The sequence below is a fragment of the Meleagris gallopavo genome, chromosome 2 (assembly GCF_905368555.1).
Source record: "Meleagris gallopavo chromosome 2, MGAL_WU_HG_1.1, whole genome shotgun sequence".
NCBI classification, from domain to species: domain Eukaryota; kingdom Metazoa; phylum Chordata; class Aves; order Galliformes; family Phasianidae; genus Meleagris; species Meleagris gallopavo.
The window spans coordinates 30,313,513-30,339,057 of NC_139405.1; the positions used below are offsets into that span (position 1 = coordinate 30,313,513).

At 47.1% G+C, this 25,545-nt stretch overlaps 1 protein-coding gene across 6 annotated transcripts in view; it reads right to left on the reverse strand.

Moving 5' to 3' along the window:
* Nucleotides 1–713: 713 nt before the first annotated feature.
* The window catches only part of TJAP1 (tight junction associated protein 1), a 38,899-nt gene continuing 14,067 nt past the window's right edge, over nucleotides 714–25,545 (reverse strand). For 5 of the 6 annotated variants that reach the window (XM_085219501.1, XM_085219503.1, XM_085219500.1 and 2 more), the window contains 9 exons: nucleotides 17,478–17,572; nucleotides 15,937–15,990; nucleotides 13,880–14,038; nucleotides 10,843–10,871; nucleotides 9,644–9,805; nucleotides 8,972–9,038; nucleotides 7,177–7,284; nucleotides 6,396–6,479; nucleotides 714–4,750 (listed from right to left, as the gene is read on the reverse strand). In XM_085219501.1, coding sequence (XP_085075627.1) covers nucleotides 3,434–4,750; nucleotides 6,396–6,479; nucleotides 7,177–7,284; nucleotides 8,972–9,038; nucleotides 9,644–9,805; nucleotides 10,843–10,871; nucleotides 13,880–14,005 — 1,893 coding nt within the window. In that variant the 5' untranslated portion in view covers nucleotides 14,006–14,038; nucleotides 15,937–15,990; nucleotides 17,478–17,572 and the 3' untranslated portion in view covers nucleotides 714–3,433. The remainder of the gene's footprint in view (nucleotides 4,751–6,395; nucleotides 6,480–7,176; nucleotides 7,285–8,971; nucleotides 9,039–9,643; nucleotides 9,806–10,842; nucleotides 10,872–13,879; nucleotides 14,039–15,936; nucleotides 15,991–17,477; nucleotides 17,573–25,545) is intronic. The other variant, XM_085219504.1, reaches the window with a different exon arrangement.

Genomic DNA, 25,545 nt, shown 5'->3' on the forward strand with positions numbered 1-25,545 from the left:
GTTTCAAGAAAAACGCTAAGTACGAGAAGAATTTGCTATACCTCATCTTATCCCAGATGAGCATGTGAAGTTCTCTGAGAAGACACAAACCAGGCAGATGCACAGCCAGCAAAATACTTGAAATAGGGCAAGCAGCTTTTCCTGGGTAACACTGTGCCTTCTTATAGCACCAGAACTCATCATAGAGAGGTTTTGGCAGACCACGCCTCGCTTTCACAGCCTTCAAAACAACATGAAAAATTACCTACTTTATTTTTCAATGTTTCCCAAAGTTGTCTGGTTCAATAATCTGCTTTTTAATTTTTGTTAAAAAAACACTGTCAGCTTTAGAGTCAAAAGTGACATAAGACAGAGGGATCCTGGCCAACAGGTTCATTCTGAACTTTGAGCTGTCCATATTCACTCAGACCCAGAGAATAGTTTCCAGAACATCTGCAATTATAGAAGTAAAACACCACTCATCTCCCATAATCCCCCCCCCCCTGCCTGGGACTATGCATCAGAGAAGAGGTAGACAATTTGATCTGCACAAACACCTTGAAACAGATTGAGGCAGGCAGAGAGGATGACATGTGAATTCACAACTTACAGGAGGCACATGCAGCTCAGCAAGATTGGCTCTGTACCATGAGAGGCTCTGCTACCTCACATGCTAAAGATGGGTCTGGCCCAGGTCCTTACCCAGGTGAGAGAGTGCTACTGCCATCACCTCCTACTTTTAAAATAGTTTATTTCTGGTCTTAAAATATACATCAGTTTGAAAATTTCAGAAAAAAAAACAACCCAAAACAACAACAACAAAACACATTAGTTACAGATTAACAGTCTGGAGTTGGGACACTGAAAGTTGGATCAGCTCAAGGCCCCGGAGCCAACACTGCTGGAGGAGAGCAGAGGGCAGGCACAGCGCTGGCTGGAAGGGGGTTCTGCTCCTCCTTCGGCTGCTCACTCCCCCTCACTACCTGCCAGTGGCCTAATGCTATGAAACAAATGCATGTGAAGGCTGTGGGCACTCCTTTCTCACCCTTCTTTCCTCCATTGTGCTTTTAGCTTACTGAGACCAAAAGCACAGGGGAGCCCAGCTCTGCCCAGCACCATCAGTTTCAGCAAGAGAATGGGTTTTGTCCCCTGACCAGCACACCAGGAGAGATGAGCCCTGGAGGGCAGCTCCTCCCAGCTGCAATGAGGGGGATGAGCTAACCCACATCAGCCAGCCTTCTGTGACAGGCTGTCCCTCACGTGCTACAGGTGTTCAGAGAGCCCCAGGAGTCCATTCCACAAGCACCCAACCCCAGGTGATGTCCACGAGCCATGGGATGGTGGCTGCTGCAGGTGAAAGCCCTCAGTACTGCTGCAGAAGAGCAGGAGAAATTCAGCAGCATAGTGGCAGGGGAGAGCAAATGCAAGGATCCCATCACAACTTTCAGGATAAGAAATAATGCCCTGCAAGCTAAAAGGAAGCTTCTGCTCTCAGCACCAGCCTGTTTGCACAGGAATTGAGTGAAATACTGTAGTAAAATACTGAGTCCCACCTCCACCTTGGAGATCGGCATTGAGCTCCACAGCTGTTTGAGGTGGGACAGAAGGTAAGTACATAGGCAGCAGCTCCAATTAACTAGGGCACTCCATGCCCCATAGAGGCCTGCAACTCCCTTTCACAGGCCCTGGAGCCTCCAGGGTGGAGCTGGAGCCCTGGCTGCCTCCAGCTGCAAGTGCAGCCCTCTGGTGAGATAGGAGTCTGGGAGGAGAGAAGGACCCTGGGGCAGCTGTTAGCTGCATCTCTTGCTGTCAGCTCCCTCCTGGGCAGTGGGCTGCTCTCCTCCAACACAGCCAGCCAGTAAAGAACTAATGGAGTAGGGCAGGAAGAAACACAAACGCAACTCAAAAAACAGACAGCAGGCTAAGGACAGCCAGCTGGTGTGGGGGCAGCACAGCCCGGGGAAAAGCAGGCCAGCCCTTTGCCTCACACCCCTGGGCTAGGGATGAAACATGGACAAGGGTACAGGACAAAATTAAAAATCGGACACCAGGCTTTGTTAGCTCTCAAAAAAAATATCTACATCTACAGACCTCTCCCTTTCCCTCCCCCCAATAAGACACTGAGCACACAAAGACTGTGAAGAACCACGTAATACACACTACACTAGGAGAAACACACAGAGAGACCCTGCTCAAGAGTGGAAGCACCAGAGCCAGCCTGGAGCCCCCAGAGGGCGGTACAAAGAGACTCTGGCAGACAGGTGCTACTGAGGTGTGAGGTAGTGCAGCCACAGGGAGCAGCTCCCTCACATCCCCATGGGCCATGGTACACAAAATCCTGCCCAGAAAATCCTAGTAGCACCCTTCATGCCTCACTCCCTCAGGGGCAAGATCTCGTTCCCAAATTTGGAGGGATTTCTGCAGGTTGAAGGCCAGGATCAGAGGGAAGCGCAGCTCAGAGCTGAGCCACTCCTAACACACCTTTAATGCAGGCAACAGACTGGCTGCCAACCACTGTGTCTGTTTATGCAGGGCGGGGGAAAACAACAACAAAAAAAAAAAAAAACAGAAAAAAAAAAACAATACACCCCAAAACCAAAGGCTTGGAAAGAAGAAAGAAGCCCACCCAAGAGCAAGGAGTCAGCACCATTCAAACAAAACAACAACACAGAGAGCAGGGGAAGAGGTGTGAGGGAGGAGACACACAAACCACATGGCCCAGAGGGCAATGTCCCTGCCTGGGAAGGGACTGACACCCCTCCTTATTCCCCCCCCCCCCGCAAGGCCCCTCAGCTGAATGTCACAGCACAGCCCGGGCCTGCATCTCAATTCAGTGCCGGCCAGGTGCTGAGCTGAGCAATGGGGAGCTACAGAGGCAGATTCTGAAGAACACAACCCAGGGGACTAGGGGAAAAAACCCAACAGGAAAATAAGAAACCAGCATCCTCAGCATACACCCCAGGGCCCAGATCCATCCCCTGGAAGAGTCCTCATGGCTCCCAGGGAATCAGACACCACCATGCAGGCACCCTGCCCTGTTGGCACGAGTTAAAAGGGAGCAGAGCAGCTGCAGGCACCAGTATGGGAGCAGCCGGGGCCTCAGGTACCTGAGTGGGAAGGGGAAAGGGAGGATGAGAGCGCAGAGAGGAGAGGCACCAGGTTGTGGGTACCAAGAACAAGGTCTGGTACAGGCACCAGTGTGAGGCTGTGAAGAGAGCTGTGAGCGTGCCAGGGCAGTGGGTGTGCTTCTGCACGTGTGCTAGTACTGCAGGTCTGAGGTGCCAGGGAATGGGAACCCCAGCTCTTCCAGGTAGCAAAAGAGAATAAATATAACATTTAAGAGCAGAGCCCAGAGCTCCTCCTAGGGTGGAGGGCACTGAGAGAGGTTTCTCCCCCAGAAGACAGATGGAGGCATCCCACAGCTCCGCAGCATGTGGCTGCTGCTTCCCCTGCCTCAGCTGAGAAGGTTGCCTTGCTCCTGGGCCTGCGTCAGACTGTCCTTGCGATGCAGATGGTGGACCCCCATTCTCTTGGGGCTGCGGTGAGGCCGACTGAAGGGAGGCTTGACCCTGCCTTCCCCACTTTCTTCTTGAGCTCCTCCTTGGTTACTCTCTTTGCTTCCCTGCAGCAACAATTCTCTCTCATCAGCTGGGCTCTCAGGCAAGCCAAGGTCCACATAGTCCTTGTGCTTTTCTGGGGGTGGACTTCCAGGCTCAGCAGTGCCTCCACCACTTCCCTGCAACAGCTTCTGGGCTTCATCCTGGGAGAAATCTGTACCATAGTCAGAGGAGAAATGGCTCCTGCGAGCTCTGGATTCAGTGCTGTCTGTGTCCACGCTTGAGTCCCGGCTCACAGTCCAGCTGCAGCTCTGAGCAGACTCCTCGCCATCTGAGTAGGCAGAGGCTGCCCTATCCAGTTCTTGCATGGAACGGCTGAACCTCTTCTGGAGCTCAGGGGCTGTGTCGCGGCTGAAGGCCGTACGGTTCATCAGCACCCGCTCCGACGTGGGGGGTGCCTTGTCCACAAACATACGCTGCCAGTTAGCCAGCAGGTCCTCCTCGGAGCTGGCAGAGCTAGCAAAGGCGCTCGGGATCTGGGGGGGGCTGCTGAAAGGGCTGCTCTGGGAAGAGCCATGAGCCCTGGCTGCTTTGGGGGACTGCTGACAGGAACAGCTGGAGGCCGAGCGGCGTCCTTCTGAAGCAGGGCTGTTGGGAAGTGTCCGGTGCCTGTCGCAGCTCTCATCTTCACTCTGTACCAGGCTGAGGGAGATGGCCTGGCGTGTAGCATATGTACAGTTGGGCAGGGGACTGTTCTTTGGAATCCTTACCTTGTCCTCAGAGAACTCAATTACTTTCCGCCCAGGGTACATAGGATGGGGAGGTGAAGGTGTAGGGTATGGGCTTAGCTTCTCAAAGGCTGGCACATCCTCTGGCACGCTTTCCACACTACCCTGTGGCTTGCAGCCACCATTCTGCTGCTTCCCAACTTCCCCTCCCTCCTTCTTCATCTGCCCTGCACTGCTGCAGGCATCAGGAGGGGCTCCACTCATGTCCACATGCACAAAGACATCCTCAGCCACAGGACAGGTGCCACTGCTAGACTTGGCTGAATTCAGCACCAGAGATTCTGGCTTCTCCAAAACCCTGGCAATGACTGAGGTGGGCACAACATCAGATGGTGCCAAAGTGTGGGTTGCCTCTTGACCAGGGCCTGCAGACTCCTGAGTGCTGTGCAAATGCTTATTGACCATATCCTGCAGCTCATAGGGAAGCTAGGAAGAAGGAACAGAACATTAGAAGGGTACTGACACACAAGTCACTACGTTTCAAAAAATCTGCCTTTTCCAGCCAACCTTCATCTTTAATCTTTATCTCAGTACTAACGTTTACCTACCTTGCCTTGGGGTAGGCCTCTCTTTCCAAGAGAACCTGCCATATATGAAAGACTAACAAGGCTCTGTAACTGTCATACCACTCATGTTCCTAGGCCATGGTTCACAGGCCCATCTTGGAAAAAAAAACAAAACAAGAAATGACATCACAGGCCATGCCTGTGAGCACAGAGACAAGGCCCAGCCAGTGCATGCTAGGGAGAGGTCTATTGATCTGTGGAAAATCAGCTGGTGGTTGCACTGAAGTGACTGCACATCCCCCAGCACTCACATCTGCAGTGCTCCCCAAATGCAGTAATTACAGCCTTGCTGCCTTGGCAGCCTGCCCACAGATCAGAATCGATGCCTTCCCTTGCTCCCATTGACTACTCTCACATCATCCCATTTCGTCAACTCACTCCGTTTCAGAGAGGCAAACACAGCCTCAGGACCAAGGTCCAGCAGAGTTAAGCACTGCTCCTTGTCCTGCAGATGGGTGCTACTGCTCTCCCCACTGCCCTGCCAAATGCACCAGCATGGAGAACAAAGCTCCACAAGCCACTCCATGGCACAGCAAGGTTCGTCCTGTCACAGCCAGAAGGAAACTCCATCCAAAGCTGGGGGCACAGTGCATGCAAACAGCTGGCTGTGAAGCAGACTTCTTGCACAGTGGCTCAGTATCGCCCCCCTCCAGTGGCAGCCATGTAGAACACAGCACTCTGGGGGGCAGAATTCAAAGCCCTGGGGAGGGGAGACAGCTGGGAGAGGGGTCAAGGTTACTCCAGCAGTAACTGATACACTGACCTCAAGAGTGCTAATTTGAGACACAATGGGGGAGGGGGACATGTTGGTCACCTGCTAAGTTACTAAAGATGAGCACATGGTTTTGCAGAAAGGAACATAAGAAGCTCTGAAGGCTAAAGGCACAGAAAGAGAGAGAGCTGGGTTAAATGCCTGAACAATATTCCCAATCAAACGAGTGATGCTACCAATATGAAAGGCCTGACCTCCACCTTTACTTATCCCAAGGGCAGGATGAGCTCTCACAAGCAGGAGTATATGTTGGTACCAACATCTCCCATTCAAGAAACCCAAAAGTCATTCTGAATGTTGCACCCCAAACTCTTCATCAGAGCAAGAAGTGAAGCAGGGACAGCCGACTGCTGCTTGACTCTATCACACAGCACGGCCACACGGCCCTTGCATGTGGCCAGGTAAGAAAGGAAAGAGGACAGAGCAGGGTAAGAGAGAGGTCTGTCCTTTAGCCAGCTCCCATCAGGCACCCAGCAGGCTATCAAATTCAAGGTTATTGTGCTTTTTATAACAGCTCTTGGCTGCGCTGTGAAATGGAGCTGGTGTGAAAGAGGAGCTGGCAGAGGCTGTATACTGCCTTCTTGGTGGGAGTAGGAACAGGAGCCCCCCATACCTCTGCCTGAGGCTGAAGGATGAGAGGCCAAAAGAGAAAAGCTGCAGAGAAAGCTGGCAAAAGAAAGACAGGTGGAAACCACGAGCCCTTCTTTCCCACCTCAGTGGGACTGCTACTCACATCAGCAAATTTGTGGTTCCTGAAGTGGGACTTGTTACACTTGAGCAGCTGTACCGCAAGGTTACAGTCCTGTCGATAGCGTTCCTGACAAAAAAAAAAAAAAAAAAAAAGGGCACAGGTGTGCAACAGTGTCAGACTGATGTCTTACCTGAAATGACACCACCTCACCAACTTCAAACAGAAGGTGGAATAAGATGAACTTCTCCTGAGGGCGTCTGCCTTTCCCCCCTCTCCACACCTTGTGTACTTCTTACAACTCAGCCATGTCCCTTTCAACTCTTGTTTCAGGCCTATATTCTCTCCATATATCAAACTCCTATCCTTTTGTGAAACTGATCTCCAGAAGTCCCACCAGATTTTTGCTAACCCATCTCGGAGCTCTCAGACATGCCTGCAGACACTGCTCAATGCCAGGCATCTTGCACACAGACTGGAGTGAACTGAGAGCAGTTAATAGAAACACGCACCAAATCCAGGAACTTCTACATTAATTGTGTGGAAAAGGCAATAGTTCCCTCCCATTTCTAAGCTAAATAACCACTTGGTTACTACAGCCTGGGCACAGGTCAAACTTTAAGATTAAATGCTAGAAAAGTAAACATATCTAACTTGAAGATCAGCTCTTTCTTGCTCAACCCCTCAAGCCCTTTTCAATTTCTTGTTCCCACGTTTTCATATACATTTTAGTTATTCATGTGTTTCTTTACACTAATGACTTTGAACCAGAAAAAAAGCCTGCACCTCAACACAGTTCCACAACCATTCGTAGACTCACACTTACATTAAGTTCCTCCAGCTTATTGATAGTTGTTTTGGCATCAAGCAATTTATTAGTGAGCTCTACAATCTCCCAGTCCAATGTCTTGCGGTCCATCTCTGCCTTTTTAATCTGAGATGCAAGAATACCATGTGTAAATTTCCACAGCACAGAAGAAACCGGTTTTACCACCCACCTCACCCCAAGCATAGCACAATGACATGCTCAGCTGATATACAAGAACTTCTATACAGACAGACAAAGGGTTCTTCACCTCGGGCGGGATTCACTCTGCTAGGTACAGAGACAACTAGTGAGTATGAACATCCTTAATGCAGTCCCTCTTCTTGCAGCATAACTACGTTTCTTCTCTGTCATGGCTCACAGGGTGTCCGATGGCAATCTACTGGTTTTGAATAGTCGTCTTGCCACCAGCAGTAACCACCTCTGAGCTCGTGATAATCAGCCCTCTGCTCAGTCAACAGAACAAGAATACTGCCGATCAAGATCAGCAATCAATGCTGAATGGACAGTTCTTTTTGGCAGGGAAAGGGCACCATCTTCAAAGAGTTCAGTTCTTGCTCGACGGCTTCATCTGGAGCTTCCCTAACACCCTCCCTAAAGCAGATGATCTTGTCTCTTTAGACTCCCTAATAGTTCAGGTGCAGGGGAGATAGAAACTCAGATGTAACAACTGAGAGGAGCAATAGCTTAGAACAACCAAGCCATCCCCTTTCTCAAGAAGTTCCTCCAACACTGATCTAGTCTGCTCCAAGGCTGTGACCACCAAGGCCCAATGATGAGTCACAGATGAAGTACAGTGACACAAGGGGGTTGAGGAGGAGAATCCTTCCCAAATATACAGTCTGTTTAGGAACCAACACAATTTATATTAGCCCAAGAAATTCAAGGGCTAGAACAAAACATTAAAAAAAAAAAAAAAAAAAACAAAAAAAAACAAAAACACCCACCCTCATCTTGGGCTACATTTCAGCTGTTCAACTTGCCTGCTCATAACCCAGAAGGGGAAGGAAAGGGAGCAAACAAGGTTCACAGCCATCCACATCTTGTGCAGTGCCACAGCCTATGGGCACCACTTCCCAGTGCGCCACGCTCCAGCTGGCCCAGAGCCAAATGCTCTTAAGATGGAGCACTGCAAGCTAGGACCTGCTGCATCTGCGGGCAGCTGCTGGACACCAGGTGAGCCCTAGGCTGGATGAGGGCTGGGGCCCCTCCATCTGGGATGGTGTATATGTGGGACTGACAATGAAACCAACAGGCTGAGACACGTGAAGAGGAAAAAGAAAAAACACACAAACGAAAAGACGCAACTGCAAAAATCCAGCTTTGGCTGAGAGAGGCCTGAGAGGTGAGTGCGCCCAGCGTGTGCCAGCAGCAGCGTGAGGAGGAGAAAGAGAGAGAGAGAGAAAGAGAGAGGGAGGGAGAGAAAAGAAACAGCCATGAGTGTTATGAATGCACACAACAGACACACACGCACACAGGCTCTGCCCCCGTCCTCCCAGGATGACTACCCCAAGACTGGCTGACACATCCCTGGCATTTTGAGAGGGACTGAAGCAACATGACGGAATACCATGCAGTTATGTTGTGGGCATCCAAGCTCACGTGCATGACCAAGAAGGGACTCAGTAAATCAAGAAACTAGTTTGTGACACCAGCTGGAAGGGAGAATAGATGGCCATGGCCAAACCCCACCCCATACCAACTACATTTGCTAGCTAAAGCCAGGAACCCTTCCCCCTTCTGCTCCTGACATATACGTCTCTTCTACCTCCTCTTTGTAGAGCAGAACACTTACCAGGGCATGCAGCTTGTCTTCCAGGTCTTGGTTGGTTCTCTGGGAAGCAGTGTAGCTGTTCTGTAACCTACAGAATCAAGATCGTACACATAGGAATGGTTCTCAGGCCTTTGCTCAAGTCTTCTTCTTAACTACCAAGCAAACCAATAATTCCACAATCCCAATACTCCTTAGTATTCACAGTACTAAGACAACATAAAGGCCTTCAGATTCCCAGTTACTATGGGCAAGGTGAGGTTGGCTAAATGACCTTTCATGTCTTTGTTGGAGAAAATAAGAAGGACTTTGGAGGATTCATCTGAGCTTAGCTACGTGTAACCATGTAATCAGTGCCTAGCATTAATTTCCAACCACAGCACTACATCCCAGGTAGTCAGTGGCTCCTTTTTGCTGATGTCAGATAGCCATTCGAGACAGATCCCACCTCACAACTAATAAATAGAATTCCCTATTGCTGCCCATCCCTTGAGCTGGCAGCGTTCTTACACTGTACCTTGGAGAAAGCAATGGCTGCAAAGCTTTTACTCTCCCCTAGGTCTGAAAGAGCACTGAGGATGCAGCATACCTCTTTGTTCAACACAACAGGGCACAGCCTGCTCAAGCCAGCTGAGGAAGTCCTTGGAGGCAGTGATCTCTCTAGCTCTATCCTTCTTTCATTTTTCTTTTCCATACCTACGGAATTTGTCCTTGAATTTCTCCAGCTCCTCCCGGTTCTGACCCAGCTCCATCTCCAGGTAGTCTTGACCTGACTCCAGCTCCCTCTCCATTGCCTCCATTTTGTTGGTCACATACGTCAGCCGACGGCGCAGCTCTTCATTCTCATGTTGCAGCAGCCTGGACACAAAGGAACAAAGGTACCCCTAAGAGCACAAGGGGCACTCCACACCAGCACCCATATCCTGCTGCCCTGCTCTAGGGGACAACCCAACATGTGGGCCCCAAAACGTTGGGAACTGAACTATCAGGAGATTCCAGCCCATGAAGAGAGGCGTGCTATTGTTACGAGATGCATGCTTTGTAACATTCTAGATGGCCAGCCATGTTATCAGCTCCCAGCTTCCTCTCAGGTTACAGTGCTTGGATAAAGTTCACTGGCCAGATGGGCCATTCAGCTCCAGTGTCCCCCACTGGTGAATAAAACCCACTCAATAATTTATCCCAGTGTAGGATAAAGAAGTTGAACTGCTCCTCCCCTGAACTGTTCAGAAGCCCTCACACCTTTAACACATGGTAGAAAGAGTGCTCTAAACAGCCTTGAGGTCAGCAACAGAGGTGGTGGGGTGGGTGTAGAGAGGTGATCACAGCTGTCAGTCAATCCCATTCTAATACAAACTGCTCTGTTAGTCCCCAGCCAGGACATGCCTGGTGGTCAGAAGGATTTCCCGTTGTTTTTCATTCCTTTGTGCTCAGAAAAATAAAGAAGCACAGCACAGCTCCTCTCTAGCAATGTTTGTTCCTCACTATGGCTTTAAGCACAATGCTCGCAGCTGTCTGTGCCCCATAGCACCATCAGCAAAGGGCCCAGTTCTCACCCTCACTCAACAGCAGGCCCCTGCATGCTGTTTCTGATGGCTTACATTAAAACAGATGCCACAACACGAAGGTACTTCTCTCTCTACTCGTGTTAAAGGTTTCAACTGCTCTGCCTGCACCTGAAGATCTGTGTCCCCATGCCTCTAGAGTGAGGCATACAATGCAAAGGTTGGCAAGGCACAGTCTAAAGCTCTGCCCTCAAGAGAACTGAATGAAGATCTATGTGGAGCCTGCAAGGCCAGTCAGCTTTGCTGCACAGCTGACGCAGGCAAGATGTGAGGAATCAGCACTCACACAGTTGCAGTACAACAGGCATAAAGGGGGAACAGGACACTTACTTCATCCTTTCTGCATCCGTCAAGGGTTCCTGCACAGGGAAGAAAACAGCTATGAGATTCTTTCAGAAGAGGAGTTGCTTTCACATAGTATCTTAAAGGACAAAGTTTCAGTTTCTAGACCCTATATGGGACTCTTCCACACCTGCTCTGAGGGATTATGATAAGCAAACTTAGAGAAGCCGGGCTCTGTACACATCACATTGCTAGCTGATACCAAAACAGACTATGTGTTTGGGTTCAGGGTAGAACAGCTGGACTAGAAACCACCACACAAATTAGGTCATTTTACTCTCCCACCTGCAATCTCAGCATCTTTTCCAACGTTATAATCTTTGTTGGTGTTTCAGCTTCCACAGTTAGTGTGCAACAGGAATCAAACAGGCCAGTATACATTGAGAATTAACTTGTCACCACAGCAATCAGAACACCCTCGAGGCCTCATAAAAGAATTACAGAGCATCATTTGGGAGATTAAAAAAAATGTATCTACCAGTTACACCAGCTAGATTATACTGTGAAAAGGATTTCTTTCTACAGATATGAAAACAGCCACTGTAACTATTCTAGGGTAGCACAAGAAATACCAGAAGCCAAAAAACCTGTGAAAGAAACATTCTGGGCAACATCCCCACAGATGTTTGGAGTAGGGATCTGCAGAACAAGGAGAGACAGCGCTGCAGCATGAAATGGCTGTTGATTGCCAGCACAGCTGGGTGAGATTTAATTAGCACTAGCAACAACCATACTTTTTGTGAAAGCCCAAGGCTCTGACCATTCTCACAACGTCCAAGCTGCCCATAGTCTATTTCTGGTGCCTGGTGTAGCTTTGGCACTACAGAAGCCCTAAGTACTGAAACACTTTAAACTGGCTATTAAGTGTCACAGTCAACTCTGAGCTTAGGCCATGCCACATGCAGTTGTGAATGAGGTTGCTAAGCTTCTAGCAGTATTACATAAAGCAAACCTATCCCAGTTCTGGCCCTAAGACATCAGGAGGCTGCTTCCTTCATTAGTTCACATTTTAAAAAGAATAGTCCTTAGTAACTGCATACAATCTCTTGTCCTTAAAGGCAATCCCATCAACCCAACCCCTCCTTGCATTCTGACTCCAAATGACAATTGAATAATTCACGCAGAACCATCTAGCAACTGCTTCCCAACCTCTACAAACACAAACAGCACACAGTAGTGACCAGCAAAGGAGATAAGGCAATTCCTAGTTAGATGAGGCAATGGTCCCAAAGCAGGCCCAAGAAAGAAGAAGAGAGAATACAGCTTACAAAGGCCTCAATCAGACATCACAGAGCCAGACTACCCCAAGATAGCTGGGTACTGGGCAGATAAAAAGCCTCAAGAGCTTCCCACCACCTGCAGACACTAGAGCTTCCCAACTTGCTCCCTGCAGACTGGGGACACCTCTGACCTGCAAACACCCAAGAGGCCTGCAGAGGGGAGAGAGCACCAACTCCCACCCCCCCACTTCCTGAGTGAAAGGGAAGCTGGCTCCTCCCAGAAAGATATACCCAACTTGGAGCACAGACACAAGCAGCAACACAAGACAGCAACTCTTGTGGTGACTGAGTACCCACAGCATGAGGTCTGGGGGCCTGCTATCTCCCCCCAGTCCTGGAATTACAGGTGAGACAAGATCCAGGTAGGAGTTTTAGCCTTTGTGAGACCCCTGTCTGCAAAAGCCAGCAGTCCTGGCACCTACCTTGTTTAGTGCCAGGCTGCAGGAAGGGGAGGATCTAGATGGGGCAGGTCCCTTCTCCCAACTCCTGTGTGTTGGAGGGGAGAAGGATCCTTTCTCTGGGTAGTTCCGCTCCACTGTACGCTTCCGCTCGAGTTTAGCGCATAGATGGTTTGGCTGTAACAGCTGCGAACAGGGACTGCTTTCATCCCTCTTGCCCTCTGCACTGCTTTTCCATGAAGACAGTGAATGCTGCTGCCCAGAGGATGTCCCTACCAGCCCCAAGTCTGCCAGCTGCTGCAGCTCATACTGACACAGATCTACTATCTTCCTGTCCAAGGAAAGGACCTTTTCCTTACTGTCCTTTCTCCCAAGGATGGGTTTCTTTCTTAGTTTGGAAACTCTCTCAGTCTCCTCTGCACATTTTCTCTGGCACAAAGCCATTCCCATTCCCTCACATTTCTTCTCTGATTTTCTTCTGCTTGGGCAGGAGGATCTTTCAGATGCACGCTTGATTTTGACCTTTTCCAGGTGACCTTCCCCTTGGCCTTCTGGCACAGAGCTTCTGGCACAACAGGCAGAATTCTGGTCTTGCTCTGCCCCCCTGGTCTCTTCTAGTGGGCGCAAGCGGATGGGACTCAGCACCCGCTGACTAATCTCATCCAGGAATTTGGAGAACTGCAGTTTTTCTTCTCTGAGTTTCTCTTTGCGTTTGGCAATGTCAGCAGCACTACTGCTGCTGCGCTCCAGAGAGCGTTTCTCCTTACGGACAAGGCAGAGCTGAGGATCACTGTACTTGCATGAACCACGGCCATGGGAAAGCGTTTCAACTGAGCGAGACTTGCGTAAGGTCTCAGGGCATGGGCCTGTTTGCATGCCAGTCTGCTTCAAGATCCCTTTCAGAGGCTGGTGTGAAGAAGAGACCCGAAACTTCCTCGGTGTCAAGACTTCAGGAGGCTCCTTAAACATAAGTGAGCGTTCCAGGCTTCTGCTCTTGAAAGAACTGGAACGGTGTCCCTCATTTCCAGGCACCACAACTGTCTCCATGCTACGGCTCACAAATTTGCTGAGGTGCCCACGACTGCGGTTTGGGCACCGCTTCCCACTTTGCTGTCCCTTCTTCCTGCTATCTGGCGGTGCTGGCAAGGTCTGGCTCTTCACGTTCAACTCTGCTCTGCACCCTGTCACTTCCTTCTCACTGCCAGACTCCAGGGACCACGATGAGGAGAAGTTCAGGTTGCAAACCTCAAACCCCTTTGCCTGCTCAAGCTGGCCTGCCTTAGTGCAACTAAACCCCGTTTGCTGGTTCAATGGTGATAAGCCCTTTGCCACCCGGCAAGCCGTTACCTGACTCTGCTCAGCCAAGATCACTCCATCCTGGTCGTCACGAATGATGGGAACCTCATGACGGATCTCACGATGCTGTGGGGGTGCCTTGCGGTAAGGCTTCTTTGTTGGAGCTGTGCTCGACATCCTCCCACCTGCGTGGCTCCAACAGCGGGTTACCTACCAACAGCAGAAAGTTCACAGAAGAGAGAAGCACAGACACTCCATCGAACCCTAGAAGCAAACCAGCAGGAAGTAGTCTCCCCTGGAGTCCCAGAGCAGGTCCCCATGCAGAGTACTGATAGAGCAGGAAAAGGATGCAACCACAAGCCTTGAGCAGCAGCTGCAGGAGAGGGAGCAAAGTCAGAGATAGATGTGTCCTTCTCCCAGCCAGTGAGAGCAGAGGGCTGGCACATCCTCTCCCCCCTTCTACACATACTCACTCACGTAGTTTGTGTGTATCCAGATTATATATAGCAAACGAGAACAGGCCTCACAGCAGCATATTGATTAGGCTCTTTAGGAAAGGCCTTTTCCAATATGGAAACAGCAAGCCTTACAGGCAGCAGTGACAGTAGGAGTTATTGATTATGTGCTGTCACTGTCAGCAGGAACTATGTGGGAGGAGACTGTAATCATTAAAGAGCCCAAATTCTGAAGTTTTCTGCTTACACAGAAACACAAGTGGGGCAGACTGTAGGAGGCTTGTTAGAAGGAGGTACCGTATTTTACAACTGCTCACTCTGTCAGAAAAGACAAAGTTGAGGTAGTATCAAATTAGGAAGCAATGCCATTAATGTTGGTATCTAAGGTCAGAAGTTGCAAAATGCGGCAGTACTGCTATGAGAAAGACCAGACTAGCTTTTGTCCCTTTACCTAAGCTGTGCTGAGCAGAAAGATTCTGCCTGCTGTAGGAGCAGAAGCAGCACAAGAGCAAGATGCGGGACAGAAGAAAAGCAGCTATCTTCTTCCTTTCCACCACTTTGTAGGTATGGTGGAGAGCAGGAAGATTTTCCCTCACCCAGCCAGAATTTCAGCCATCCCACTGCAGACAAGACAGTAAGTCCCAGAGATGCCAAGACATCTCTTTAGGGCATGATGGCAGATCTCCCCTGATGACAATACATGCATCATTCACAATCCCCACACATTTGAATTAAGCATCCTCTTCCCATTCCCCTTTCCCTTGCTGAATTCTATCACTGACAAAGCTTAGCATCTCTGCAATCCATGGAGCCTGATCTGCAAAAGTCTAAAATGCAGAACCTGCCACAACTCAGATCACCCTTCCCACTCATCAGATGGGAGGGCTATTTAATGCCCGCTTACACTGGCCCTCCCATCTGGCCAAGGGATATTGCCAGGCCAATGACCTAGCAGAATTCATTTGCTTTATATTTTGGCCAGGGGAATTTTACATATTATGCAGTGTCCAAATGGAGCCCTGAGAGTTATCTTCAGTCTTTATCCTCTCTTGCTTAGCTGCATCCTTCTGATACTTATACTGAGCCCACTAGGAGGGCTGGCAAGTGTGGAATGTCTGTATTACACAGAGTGGCTCCGAGCCACATCAGGCTTTACATTTCACAAGATAATTTATAAGCTGCCCTCCATTATTCTAAAAAGAACACAAGTACTCGTGTTTTCCACATACATGAGCCACTTTCAAGGATTAGCTTGTGAATCTCCACAACCAAAATCCTGAAAATTCACCTTTGCTGGAGTCATTTTCTTAAGATCTCTTCCTTTAAAAACAACAAGGTGAAGAGATCTCAAATATTTTAGAAGAATCACATCCAGCATACCAAATGCACATTCTACTACATCTCCAAAAGAAACTGCTGGGTTTCTTTTGGGATGTAGTAGGAAGCTGGGTCTATCTTGCTGGGAAGACATTCTCTTCTTCAAAGTGAAATGCTGATCTCCTGTTAGAAGCATATTAGACAACACCACACCATTATGCAGGTAACCTACAATTAACTTTTCTGTCAACTTCTGACAGGCTAAGGACAGCAGATACTCATGTAGATATCCCAAATACTGTAATTTCTCCAGCCCTTAAGGACCTGAGGACTTACCAGCCTGGGCTCAAATTCAAAGCCTCATGAAGCAGTGACACTCACTCAGATGCCCTGAAGAAGAGAAACAAATGACTTAGCATCTATCAAAAAGTCAGTTTGAAACCTCACCCTGTAAATGTGTAAAGAAGAGGGAATGTTTATGATGAAGCACAACAGAATATTTACCACACTACAAGTGCCTGTTTCAACCCACAACAGTAAATTGTAAAGGAGATTAGCTTAGGACAGTTGAGCCACATAGCCCAGCAAGAGCTAGTAAGGCACTTGGCAAGAACACATCCCAAGGACTCACTCAGGTAACCCAAAAACCATGCAAAGTCATGAAGTAACAGGTTCTAGAAAACCTTGGTTCCAGGAAGGACTAAACAAATCTGTGAAATGGGACCCTTACTGCTCATTTTCTGATACTGCAGATTGTGAAGCCTAAATGCTAAAAGGACAAATGAGGTAATTGTTAAGTCAGTTTTTCTTGCTAAAGGTGCACTTACAAATGAGATGGTAATTATCAGACTCTCCTTTGAGCCAAAACATTACATTCCTGTGCCTACCACCGTGATAGTTCACATCTCTACAAGAGAGAAGACAAACTACTCTCTGGCTTCTTGCAAGCAGCGTGTCATGCTCTACCTTGGTGCAAGTAGGCTTCTGTGAAATACTGTCCACTCAATCCAGGATTTAACACAAGTTCAGAAAGGATCTTCTGTATTCAAAGCTCAGGGCATCCATCACTACCTGAAGAGAAATGGGTGGATCCAGGAGACAGCTCTAAGAGCTTAGCTCTACGGCTATCACACTGTCACGGACATGAGAGAGACTGCAGATGAGTCTTCCCTTTCCTAATGCACCTCTATTGCTGCACTGCTTTTTCCCCTATCCATGGCACCAAGCCCTGGGAGGAGCAACAGAAGTGAAGGGTGTGGAGTAGTTGTATGCCAGATGGAAGGTGAATGGCAGGCAGGCAACCCAGGATCATGCAAACAAGCTCTGCCAAAACAAACTGAAAGGTGCCCTGGTGCTGGCCCTGACCCAACAAACTGTCTAGCCCCCTTCCTTACTTCAATGCTATTGTCAGGTCTCAACTAGTAATGTTAAGAACAGCTCCACAACAGCATAACTGATCTGCAGGAGCAAGCTGTAAAGTACAGTGTGAGAGAGAAAAAGAGAGAGAAAAAAAGAGTATAAATCCAGAAAGGACCAGTTATTACAGTTTAAAACTGCTTCTCTACCAGCTCTCAGAAGCAGCTGGAAGTCAGACTGGCAAACAAGCAGAGGCCTCCATGGATCCCTGCATGTTTCCATCACAGTGATGCTCAGAACAAACATGCTAAAGGCCTCACTGTTTCTCATCACGCAGTTCCTCACGCTCAGGCAGGACTGTCCCACTTCCTACCCAATACTCAGCAACTAAACTACCTGCCATCTCATCCTCACCTACCTGGAAGAGATACCAGGACTGGAAACCTACCCTCACAGTCTCAGAATTTCCACTCAAATACCCACACTGCCTCCAGGCAACTTTCCCTCAAACAAGGACTTACAGATCCAAAATGACGACGTGTCCAAACATTTCTGACTGCTTGTCTCCGAATCAGCTTTCCCCTGTCAGCATCCAGCAGCATCTGGCCAACAGCTCCTGAAACGTGAGAAAGGAAACTGTCAGTCACCTATTGACACAATACATGGAAACAGCCAGGCACGCGCAGAGCAACCCACAGCCAGGTGCCAGGGCAGGAGTCAGAAGCAAACTGCTGCACCATCAGGCTGCTATCTAATTGAAGGAGGCTTAGTGCAAAAGAAACTCCTTGTCTTCACTGCATCCCAGAAAGGGAAATTCTTTTAATCACCCCACCACTGAGCAGAATGCTTGTGCAGAATAGGAACCAGCCTGCAAGAGGCGGCTTGACCAATATCAAGAATCCAGTTTCTGTCATTCTGCCTTAACCAGCCCATCACACCAGCCTAACTTTGTTCTGCAGATTTCATTGTAACTAACTACACAGTTAGGCCCCCTCTGCCTACAATATCCAGGTATTCTTTGCATCCGAGGTGGCTCAATCCCTTGCTATTCCATTCAGCGAGCAACAGAGACACTCTGCAGATCAATGGACCTTGTGATTTTAAGTAGAAATGGACGTAGGCAATGTCTAATAACAGAACAAAGTGCTAATTCTGCTCTACACTCAAAGTATTTACAAGACTCTCTGAAGAAGCTTGCTTACAAGTCCACATTCTGTTGTACCCAGGAAGAACTTAGCTTTAGCGTGAAGCTACAGCAGCAGGTAGCTCTTCAGCCCAAACACTGCTATTCTAATTAGCACTGTAATACAAGAGGAAACTTAACCTCTTAGTCCCTTTTATCTGCCTTATCCATCTTTCCCAATAACACCCATTAGCATTTACAGTTCTCTTTCTAGCAGGCTATCAATTGCAAAAGCTCCAATTCTACTGTCTTCTAGCTTCTACCCACAATAACTCCTGACTCATTTCTGAGCTCACTGACAGATATAGCTTCACTGGAACAGTTCGCTGAGGGCTACCAGACTTGGGCTCACACCCACCAATACTCATGTCTTCAAGGAAAACAGACATGAACAGATACAGGGTCAGAAGACTGCAGGGGAAACCTAACAATTTACTTTGTTGCTCTCAAAAGCTAATGATTCCTCCATTCTCTCACAAAGACAAAAAACAAACCACCTCTTCACTGAGACAGGGTGCAGTAACAGTCACTGACTGCAACTGCACACACATGCTTGGCTCTAGTTGTTTCTATCAGACAGCACCCCTCCACGTAAAATCCATTCACAGAGCGGCCACGTCCTCTGCACTGTTTAATAAAGGTTGAATTTACCACACATCAGGAGCAGATGTGACATAGCACTGAATGGCTTAGACTATTCTGTCCAGGATCCACAGAACTAATAGCTACTTGGCATTCTTGCAAAACCACGCCACTAACCACTTGCATCACCTTCTCTCCAATAACAAGAAGGAGGACATCTAAGATGTGTTCCTCATCACTACCTTCTCTCATGTTGCTTTTTCTGATCCTGTACAGTTGCCTGTTCACCAGTGTTCAGGAACAGTAGTTTTCGATCCTTAACAGAAATATGGTGATACTGCTGCAGAGAATGTTCCTTATTTCACCATCATCTTCCTTTCAAAAGCAGCATTTCTTTGATCTTGCTCTTTAATCAGAAAGATAAGCTTGCATGACAGAGAAAATACCTTCCATAACACAATCATAGCCACATTTGTTTCTAAAGGAACACTACAGGAACATCCATTGGCTATCACCAAATCGGTACTCCCAGAACTCCAATCACATACTCACATGTAAAAGTAATTGCTGCTACTACCCTATCTAATCCCACAGCTAACCCAGAATTTTCACTCAGTTTAACCAGCCCACAGCTTAAATACCAGATTCTGGAGATTGGCAAAAATTAGGAGGCAATAATTTCTCCTTGTTGGCTTCATGGGAAGCGACAGCAAGAGATCTGTCACTTGTCTTCCTGTGCTTATGGACAGAGCCAACCTCAGCCCCCATGAGTCACAAACCAGATTACGCAAGGAGCTGCTGCAGTAAGCCTGATCAAGACTACTAATCAGAGAGATGGGGGATGTAGACACTGCATTGAGAGATCTTGTCGACGACAGAAGAACAAGTTGTCTGAAGTTAAGAAGTAGCCCCTATAGACTGCTCGTGCCAAGCACAATGGAAAAGGACTGCAAGGTTATTAAAGGATATTTTAACATTTAATGAGGTCCTTTCATGCAGAGAAGGAATTTCAATTAAAAATGCGTTCAGATCCATTCCGCTGCTGGTTACTTTGAGGCTCCAAGGCTTTTAGTTTAAAATAAAAAAGATGACAGTTCCCAGCTCAGGGATTTGCACCTCAGTTCTACTTGCATGTTAATGCTCACAATTCACATCTGAGTAACAGCATTAGAGTGTCTCTTGGATTAGAATTGAATTTCAGAAGGATTATTGCTCATTTCTGCTTTTTCCTATCAATTAACCTTGACTATTAAGCAGAAATCTCTGTTCCTTGCATGGGAGCAACTTCAAGAGATAGCAAGAGAAAGGGATCAGGTTCACTGTTGAAGAATAGGCCTGCCTAACACCTAGCGTATTTCCAAAGGAAATGAAATCCATGGACTCTACTTACTCTGCTTAGTTCTTGCTGAATATAAATACCGCTGAACAGGACATATCATGTGTCTGTCACGTACATGCACCCTGTGAAAGTCTCTCACAAGTTATCAGAATCACACTTCTCTTATGGTCCCGCTCCTTCCATGCACAATACAAAGATCCCCACCTCCCCAGCTCAGCTGGACTCCCTATCCTTAAGTATGGATTATTATCTAGTCACCATGCTAAGAACAGCTTAGCTTCCCTAACCTTTTTATAAAAGCCAGAACGGATCAGAAACACTAACATCTCTCACATGTAACTGGAATAGAACACAACAGCTGATTAACATCTGAACAGGAACAGGACAGGAAGCAAAAGACCCGAATACAATCCCCAGAAGGAATGTTAATGGAGAATAAAAATACCCAGGGGAGATTCTGACCAGGAAATGAATGCTAGCTTTCTAATCCATATAAGAACATAGAACCACCTTTAATGGCTACACATGAAATTGCACAAGAAGCTTGACAAAAGGTCACCTGCCAAGTTACCTTTAGCACTGACAGCTACAGAAAAGGCTACTAACAGCTTCTCATCCAAAAACACTGACAGACCAGAAGTCCATTTAGTTTGCTCAGTGATTCCTTTAGTTTGATCACTTTCGTTTGCTTAGTGATCCTTTTGATCTTCACAAGGTGGTTTAGGCTGCAAAATTCCAGAGCCTTGCTGTCTTTGCACCTTAGATTTTGTGTCTAACTCCATCTTCTCACCTGTGTTCTTTTAAGATCTTCCATGGGAAGACTTCTGGAGCAATATCTATTTCTTAGATATCTAAAGAGATGTAAACCAGGCCATTAGGAAACTACTCACACAGATTAGAAAAACTCTCAAAGCTCTTGAAAATAACCATGTGGGTCCAGCTAGTAAAAGCAACTCTTGATGTCCTAACAACACTTATCTGGCAGAGCCTAGGAGATCACGAGGGAAACTGAGGAGTCACAGCCTTACATTTTCCCTCTCAAACACAAGTTAGAGAATGGCTAAGGTGAGCAAACATCTGATGAGAGGGAGAGGGTGAACATGTCTCTAGAAAATCAACATGTAGGAAACCCCTTCCCAGACCCCCTGCCAGTTCCTGCACTGTGTAGGAGAGGAAGAAAAGGAGAAAGGGTTACCTCCCAGCAGTACATAATGAAAGAATATTACATTCGATTGGGATGAACTAGGAAAAACTTAAGTTTTTCAGCCACTGAAAATGGCTTTTCAGCACCTGTAAGTATTCCCTAAGTCCCATCCCAGCAATTAATACCAACAGTCCTCTTGTTTCAGCTCATGATTTTTTTAAGTTATGGGAAAGCTATAGCCTCCAACTTCTCAACTGCAAGGACTGCAAGTCACTGAGCTGTCCTTCTAGCAGAAAACACAGCAATGCTAGAGAATGCACCATTACTGCAACCTACGTGCTTGCCTAAATTTGCTCTCTAGAACATATCCTCCATCAATGAGCTGCAGTAACGCACAGATGGCTAACACACTGTGCAGTATCTACACAGACTGACAATGGAGCACAGCGCATCATTTGCATAATTAACAGAGGACAGATGGGCAAGTTTGTTGCAGTGACCCAACCTAGAAAGTACTTGCAAGGTCGCAGAGACTTTAAGCTCATCCCTGATGCTTGCAGGTGGTAGCAAAAGCAAATTTCAGAAAATGAAAAAGCTGTTTAGAGCAGCCAACTTCATTCTGAAATATTACCTGTACAATTGGACTTGTAGAGCATTTGTTTAGTTGTCATTGAACCTTCAGCCACCAGGAGAAAACACAAAGTGTATCAACCAGGTTCATGCTTTCCATTATGAAAGTTAACTGGCATGTGCAGTGCTTAGAGAATGACTACTTCCTCCACCACGAGTTTTGTAGGAGCCGAAGTCACCATTCACACTGGGGCATTGTGCATACTGGGGTGAGACAGTGTCAGGGAAGCAGCTTCAAATTTATTAGCAGGTCAAGGAACAACCTCAAGACAGTGTTCCAGAGTTCTCACACCTGTAACTAGCCAAGAAAGTCCCAGTCTATAAGGAGGAACAATCTACAATCACATACTGTGGCTAAGAATGACCAAGCTGTACAATGGTTTGCAAAGATCAGTGCACCCATCCTCCACGCATCACAACAGGCCCTTTCATTCCATAATCACATGGCTGCAGCCAAACATGACATACTGTTCAGCAAGTAATAAAAAGGATCAGCTTTTTCCCCAAGGTCTTGTCTATGTATACACTACACTAAATTAAATTGAATTAGAAAATAATGTAAAATGATATAACCCTCCTGGGTAAATGTTTTTAATTCAGTTTGAGAGCACTTTGTGTTGAATCAACTTAAGTTAAATAGATAGATACAAGACAAACTAAATTAAGGATGCCTATACAAGAATGCTGTGCTAATATAATCACAACTGTTTCAAATCTGATTAAGTTAAGTCAGTACAACTTCCCTGCACAGACATTAATCCTTAACAATATTGAAGTTAACCCCTTTTGTCCTTTCCTGCTTCTAAAGAAAGTTTTGTGTTTGCTTGTTTGTTTGTTTTTCCTTAAGAAAAGAGTGGCATTTCTTAGAATCAATATAAGCTAACCACATCACACATTAAGGTATTGACGTTACTGACATTGATATGACTGGAAGGTTTTTACCACTCCAATGCCAATCAAATATCATCATAGAGCTGAGACCTGCATGGTGTGACATTTTCTCCATTCTCCCTGAGCAAGAGAGGAAGTATGATAACAAGCACTTGAGCTGTACCCTGCCCTCCATGCACCCACGCAACTTTTGCTAGCTGATGTCCAACACACCTGGACCCGTTTGGACACAGACAAGGGAATGTTCTCCCCACTCTCATTCCTAAAGGAATGGCTCACCGACAGCTTACCTGAGCAACCAGAGCGTGGAGTTTGAGCATGTTAGCTAAGTGCCCCCAGGCACGGCCTTACTTCTGCCCTCTCCCACCAAAGCAGGAGGTACTGTTGCTAACAGCGTGGTAATCACATACACAAAACAAGTTTGAAGTCACAGGCGCGATGTGCTTACAATTCACACTCTAAAATCATCTCTGATCTCCCCAGTTCCCACAGCATTTCCCTCTGAAACAAGTTTGCCAAAATTAATTTCTAGCAATTTCGAACTACCAGTCTTTTTTTTTCTTCCTCAATTAAAAACCATCTGAACCGTTTCTCCCCAAGTACCACGACAGTTCATCTTCATTCTTTTGGTCCGCTCGCTTCCATTTCTACTTGCTTCTCCCCTGTAGTCTCCGAGCTCGTTCTATCCTTCCTCACACCCACTGCAGCAGTTCTGTTTCACCACTGCCTTCCCTTGCTGCCTCTGAGCTACCCTGCAGAGCTTGCCTCTTCTCCAGTGCAACAAGCTTTCCCTGTTAGCACAGAACAACAACAGGGAAAATATTCTAAGCCCCTTGTTGCAGGGAACTGTTTCCCTCATCAGCCACCAAAACAATTGTGCCACCACTCTCAGGAACAGAGTGAGCTGTCACTTCTGCTCAGTACCAGAAGCAGCACCAAAACGAGAACTGTAAGGCCACTTCATTTGTTACTTTTTGAAAAGAGCTATTTTGAACCCTGATCACATGGCAACACAGGCTGTAGGTACATATGAGAGTTCAGTTGCTAAGGGAACCACACTTCCACACTTTTTATTTTACAAGATATAAATTCCAACCCTCAGGGGGCTGCAGGTACATTTTCACAATAAACTACTTGGCGCTGAATTTCAGATTCACACCAGTAGCTTCCAGCAGCTATGAGGTCCCGTGGCTCCAATACCAAAACCAGGATTCATGCTCACCATACTTGCATACATTGAGAAAAGACAATAGAAATTTCCATTAATAAGTAAAGAAACCGAGGTGCAGGGAGAGAAAAGAGCCTTGTGCACTGCATTTGCATGAAATTCCATAAAATTTTGTTTTCCAAAAAGGAGAACAGCCTCAGCTGTCATAAAAAAGGAAATGTAGGAAAATTCAGCAAGACAAAGTCCTATTTCTTGCACCTAAACCAGAAGTGATCTGAGCTAGAAAGAAGGAAAGCCTGCATGCGCCGAACACCTTCCTGACAGCAGTGAGCTGTCAGAGACAGAGCTGTAAGAGACCGCCCCACCCGGAAGGGTCAGATCCCATGACTTCTGTAACGTATGGGGATAGGTGCCTGGAATTGGAGCATTAACACTTTAACTCCCAGTATACTACATGATGTATTGATGCGGAATACTGAGAACCAAACCAAAACAAAAAAAAAATATAAAACCATGACAGTCATAAAAAAGGAAATGTAGGAAAATTCAGCAAGACAAAGTCCTATTTCTTGCACCTAAACCAGAAGTGATCTGAGCTAGAAAGAAGGAAAGCCTGCATGCGCCGAACACCTTCCTGACAGCAGTGAGCTGAATGACAAACACAAATAAAGCAGCAATCCTGATTGAGTAGTGGGAGAACAATATTTGTACAATTCTCAATTTTCTCTGCTGCTAGGGTTTAATCCTAGCAAGAATCATTTTGGTTTAATTAGCTTTTGCCTAGCAGATGGTCAGATGTGAGAGGCAGAGAATGGTACAGGCTTAACTGTTGTGTGATCGTGCAGCTGCATCTGTAGCCAAGCAGTTAAGCATGGCCAGGAGTCCAGCTGTAGTTTGCACAACACAGTTCATCTTTGCCATTAGCCAAATGTCAGCTCCCTCTTTCTCCAGAATAGATGTCAGGAGCAGAGGTACTATTCAAAGGCAGGCAAACACCTAATGTGCAATCTCACCACCATCCCCCTTTCTCAGGGAAAACCTTTAAACCTTAGTCAACTGAAAGTCCCTCTTTCTTCAGTGATACAGAAGCACATTCAGATGCATTGCCATGGAAACTTGAGCCATCCTTTATGCTATTTATCACAGAAAATCTAGCACAAATATTTTATGATCTTCGCAGCACTGAATATAGGCAGCAGACAATACAATGAAGTAAAATTACAGACTCCAGCACTGTGTGAGGACACCAGGAGGTCGTTCTTCAATCGACCAGCCTGGGCCTCACTTTACCTGCAATAAGCAATAGTTCTTTATGACCTAGCAGTGAAAAGCAGCATAGCATTGGGAGGAACAGAAGAGGTAGTGGGGCAATAAAATTACCCAACCACAGCAAGAAAAGAGGAAGCAGTTCACGGCAGAGCCACAGCAGGCTCCTATCCTGCCACTTTCCTTCTCCAGAAGTTAGGAATGATGGCGCTACCAACACCTTCACAAAGCAGGTATCCTGTCAGGCAAGGATGTGTCTCACCTCACCCAAGTCACAGCTCTAGAAACTGCAGCAAGGACTCCCCATGGATTTCCACTTGGCAGCCAGGTGTGATTCGGAGTGTTGGAGCACTGCACCTACAACACGCTGGCAGCAGTAGTCTCAA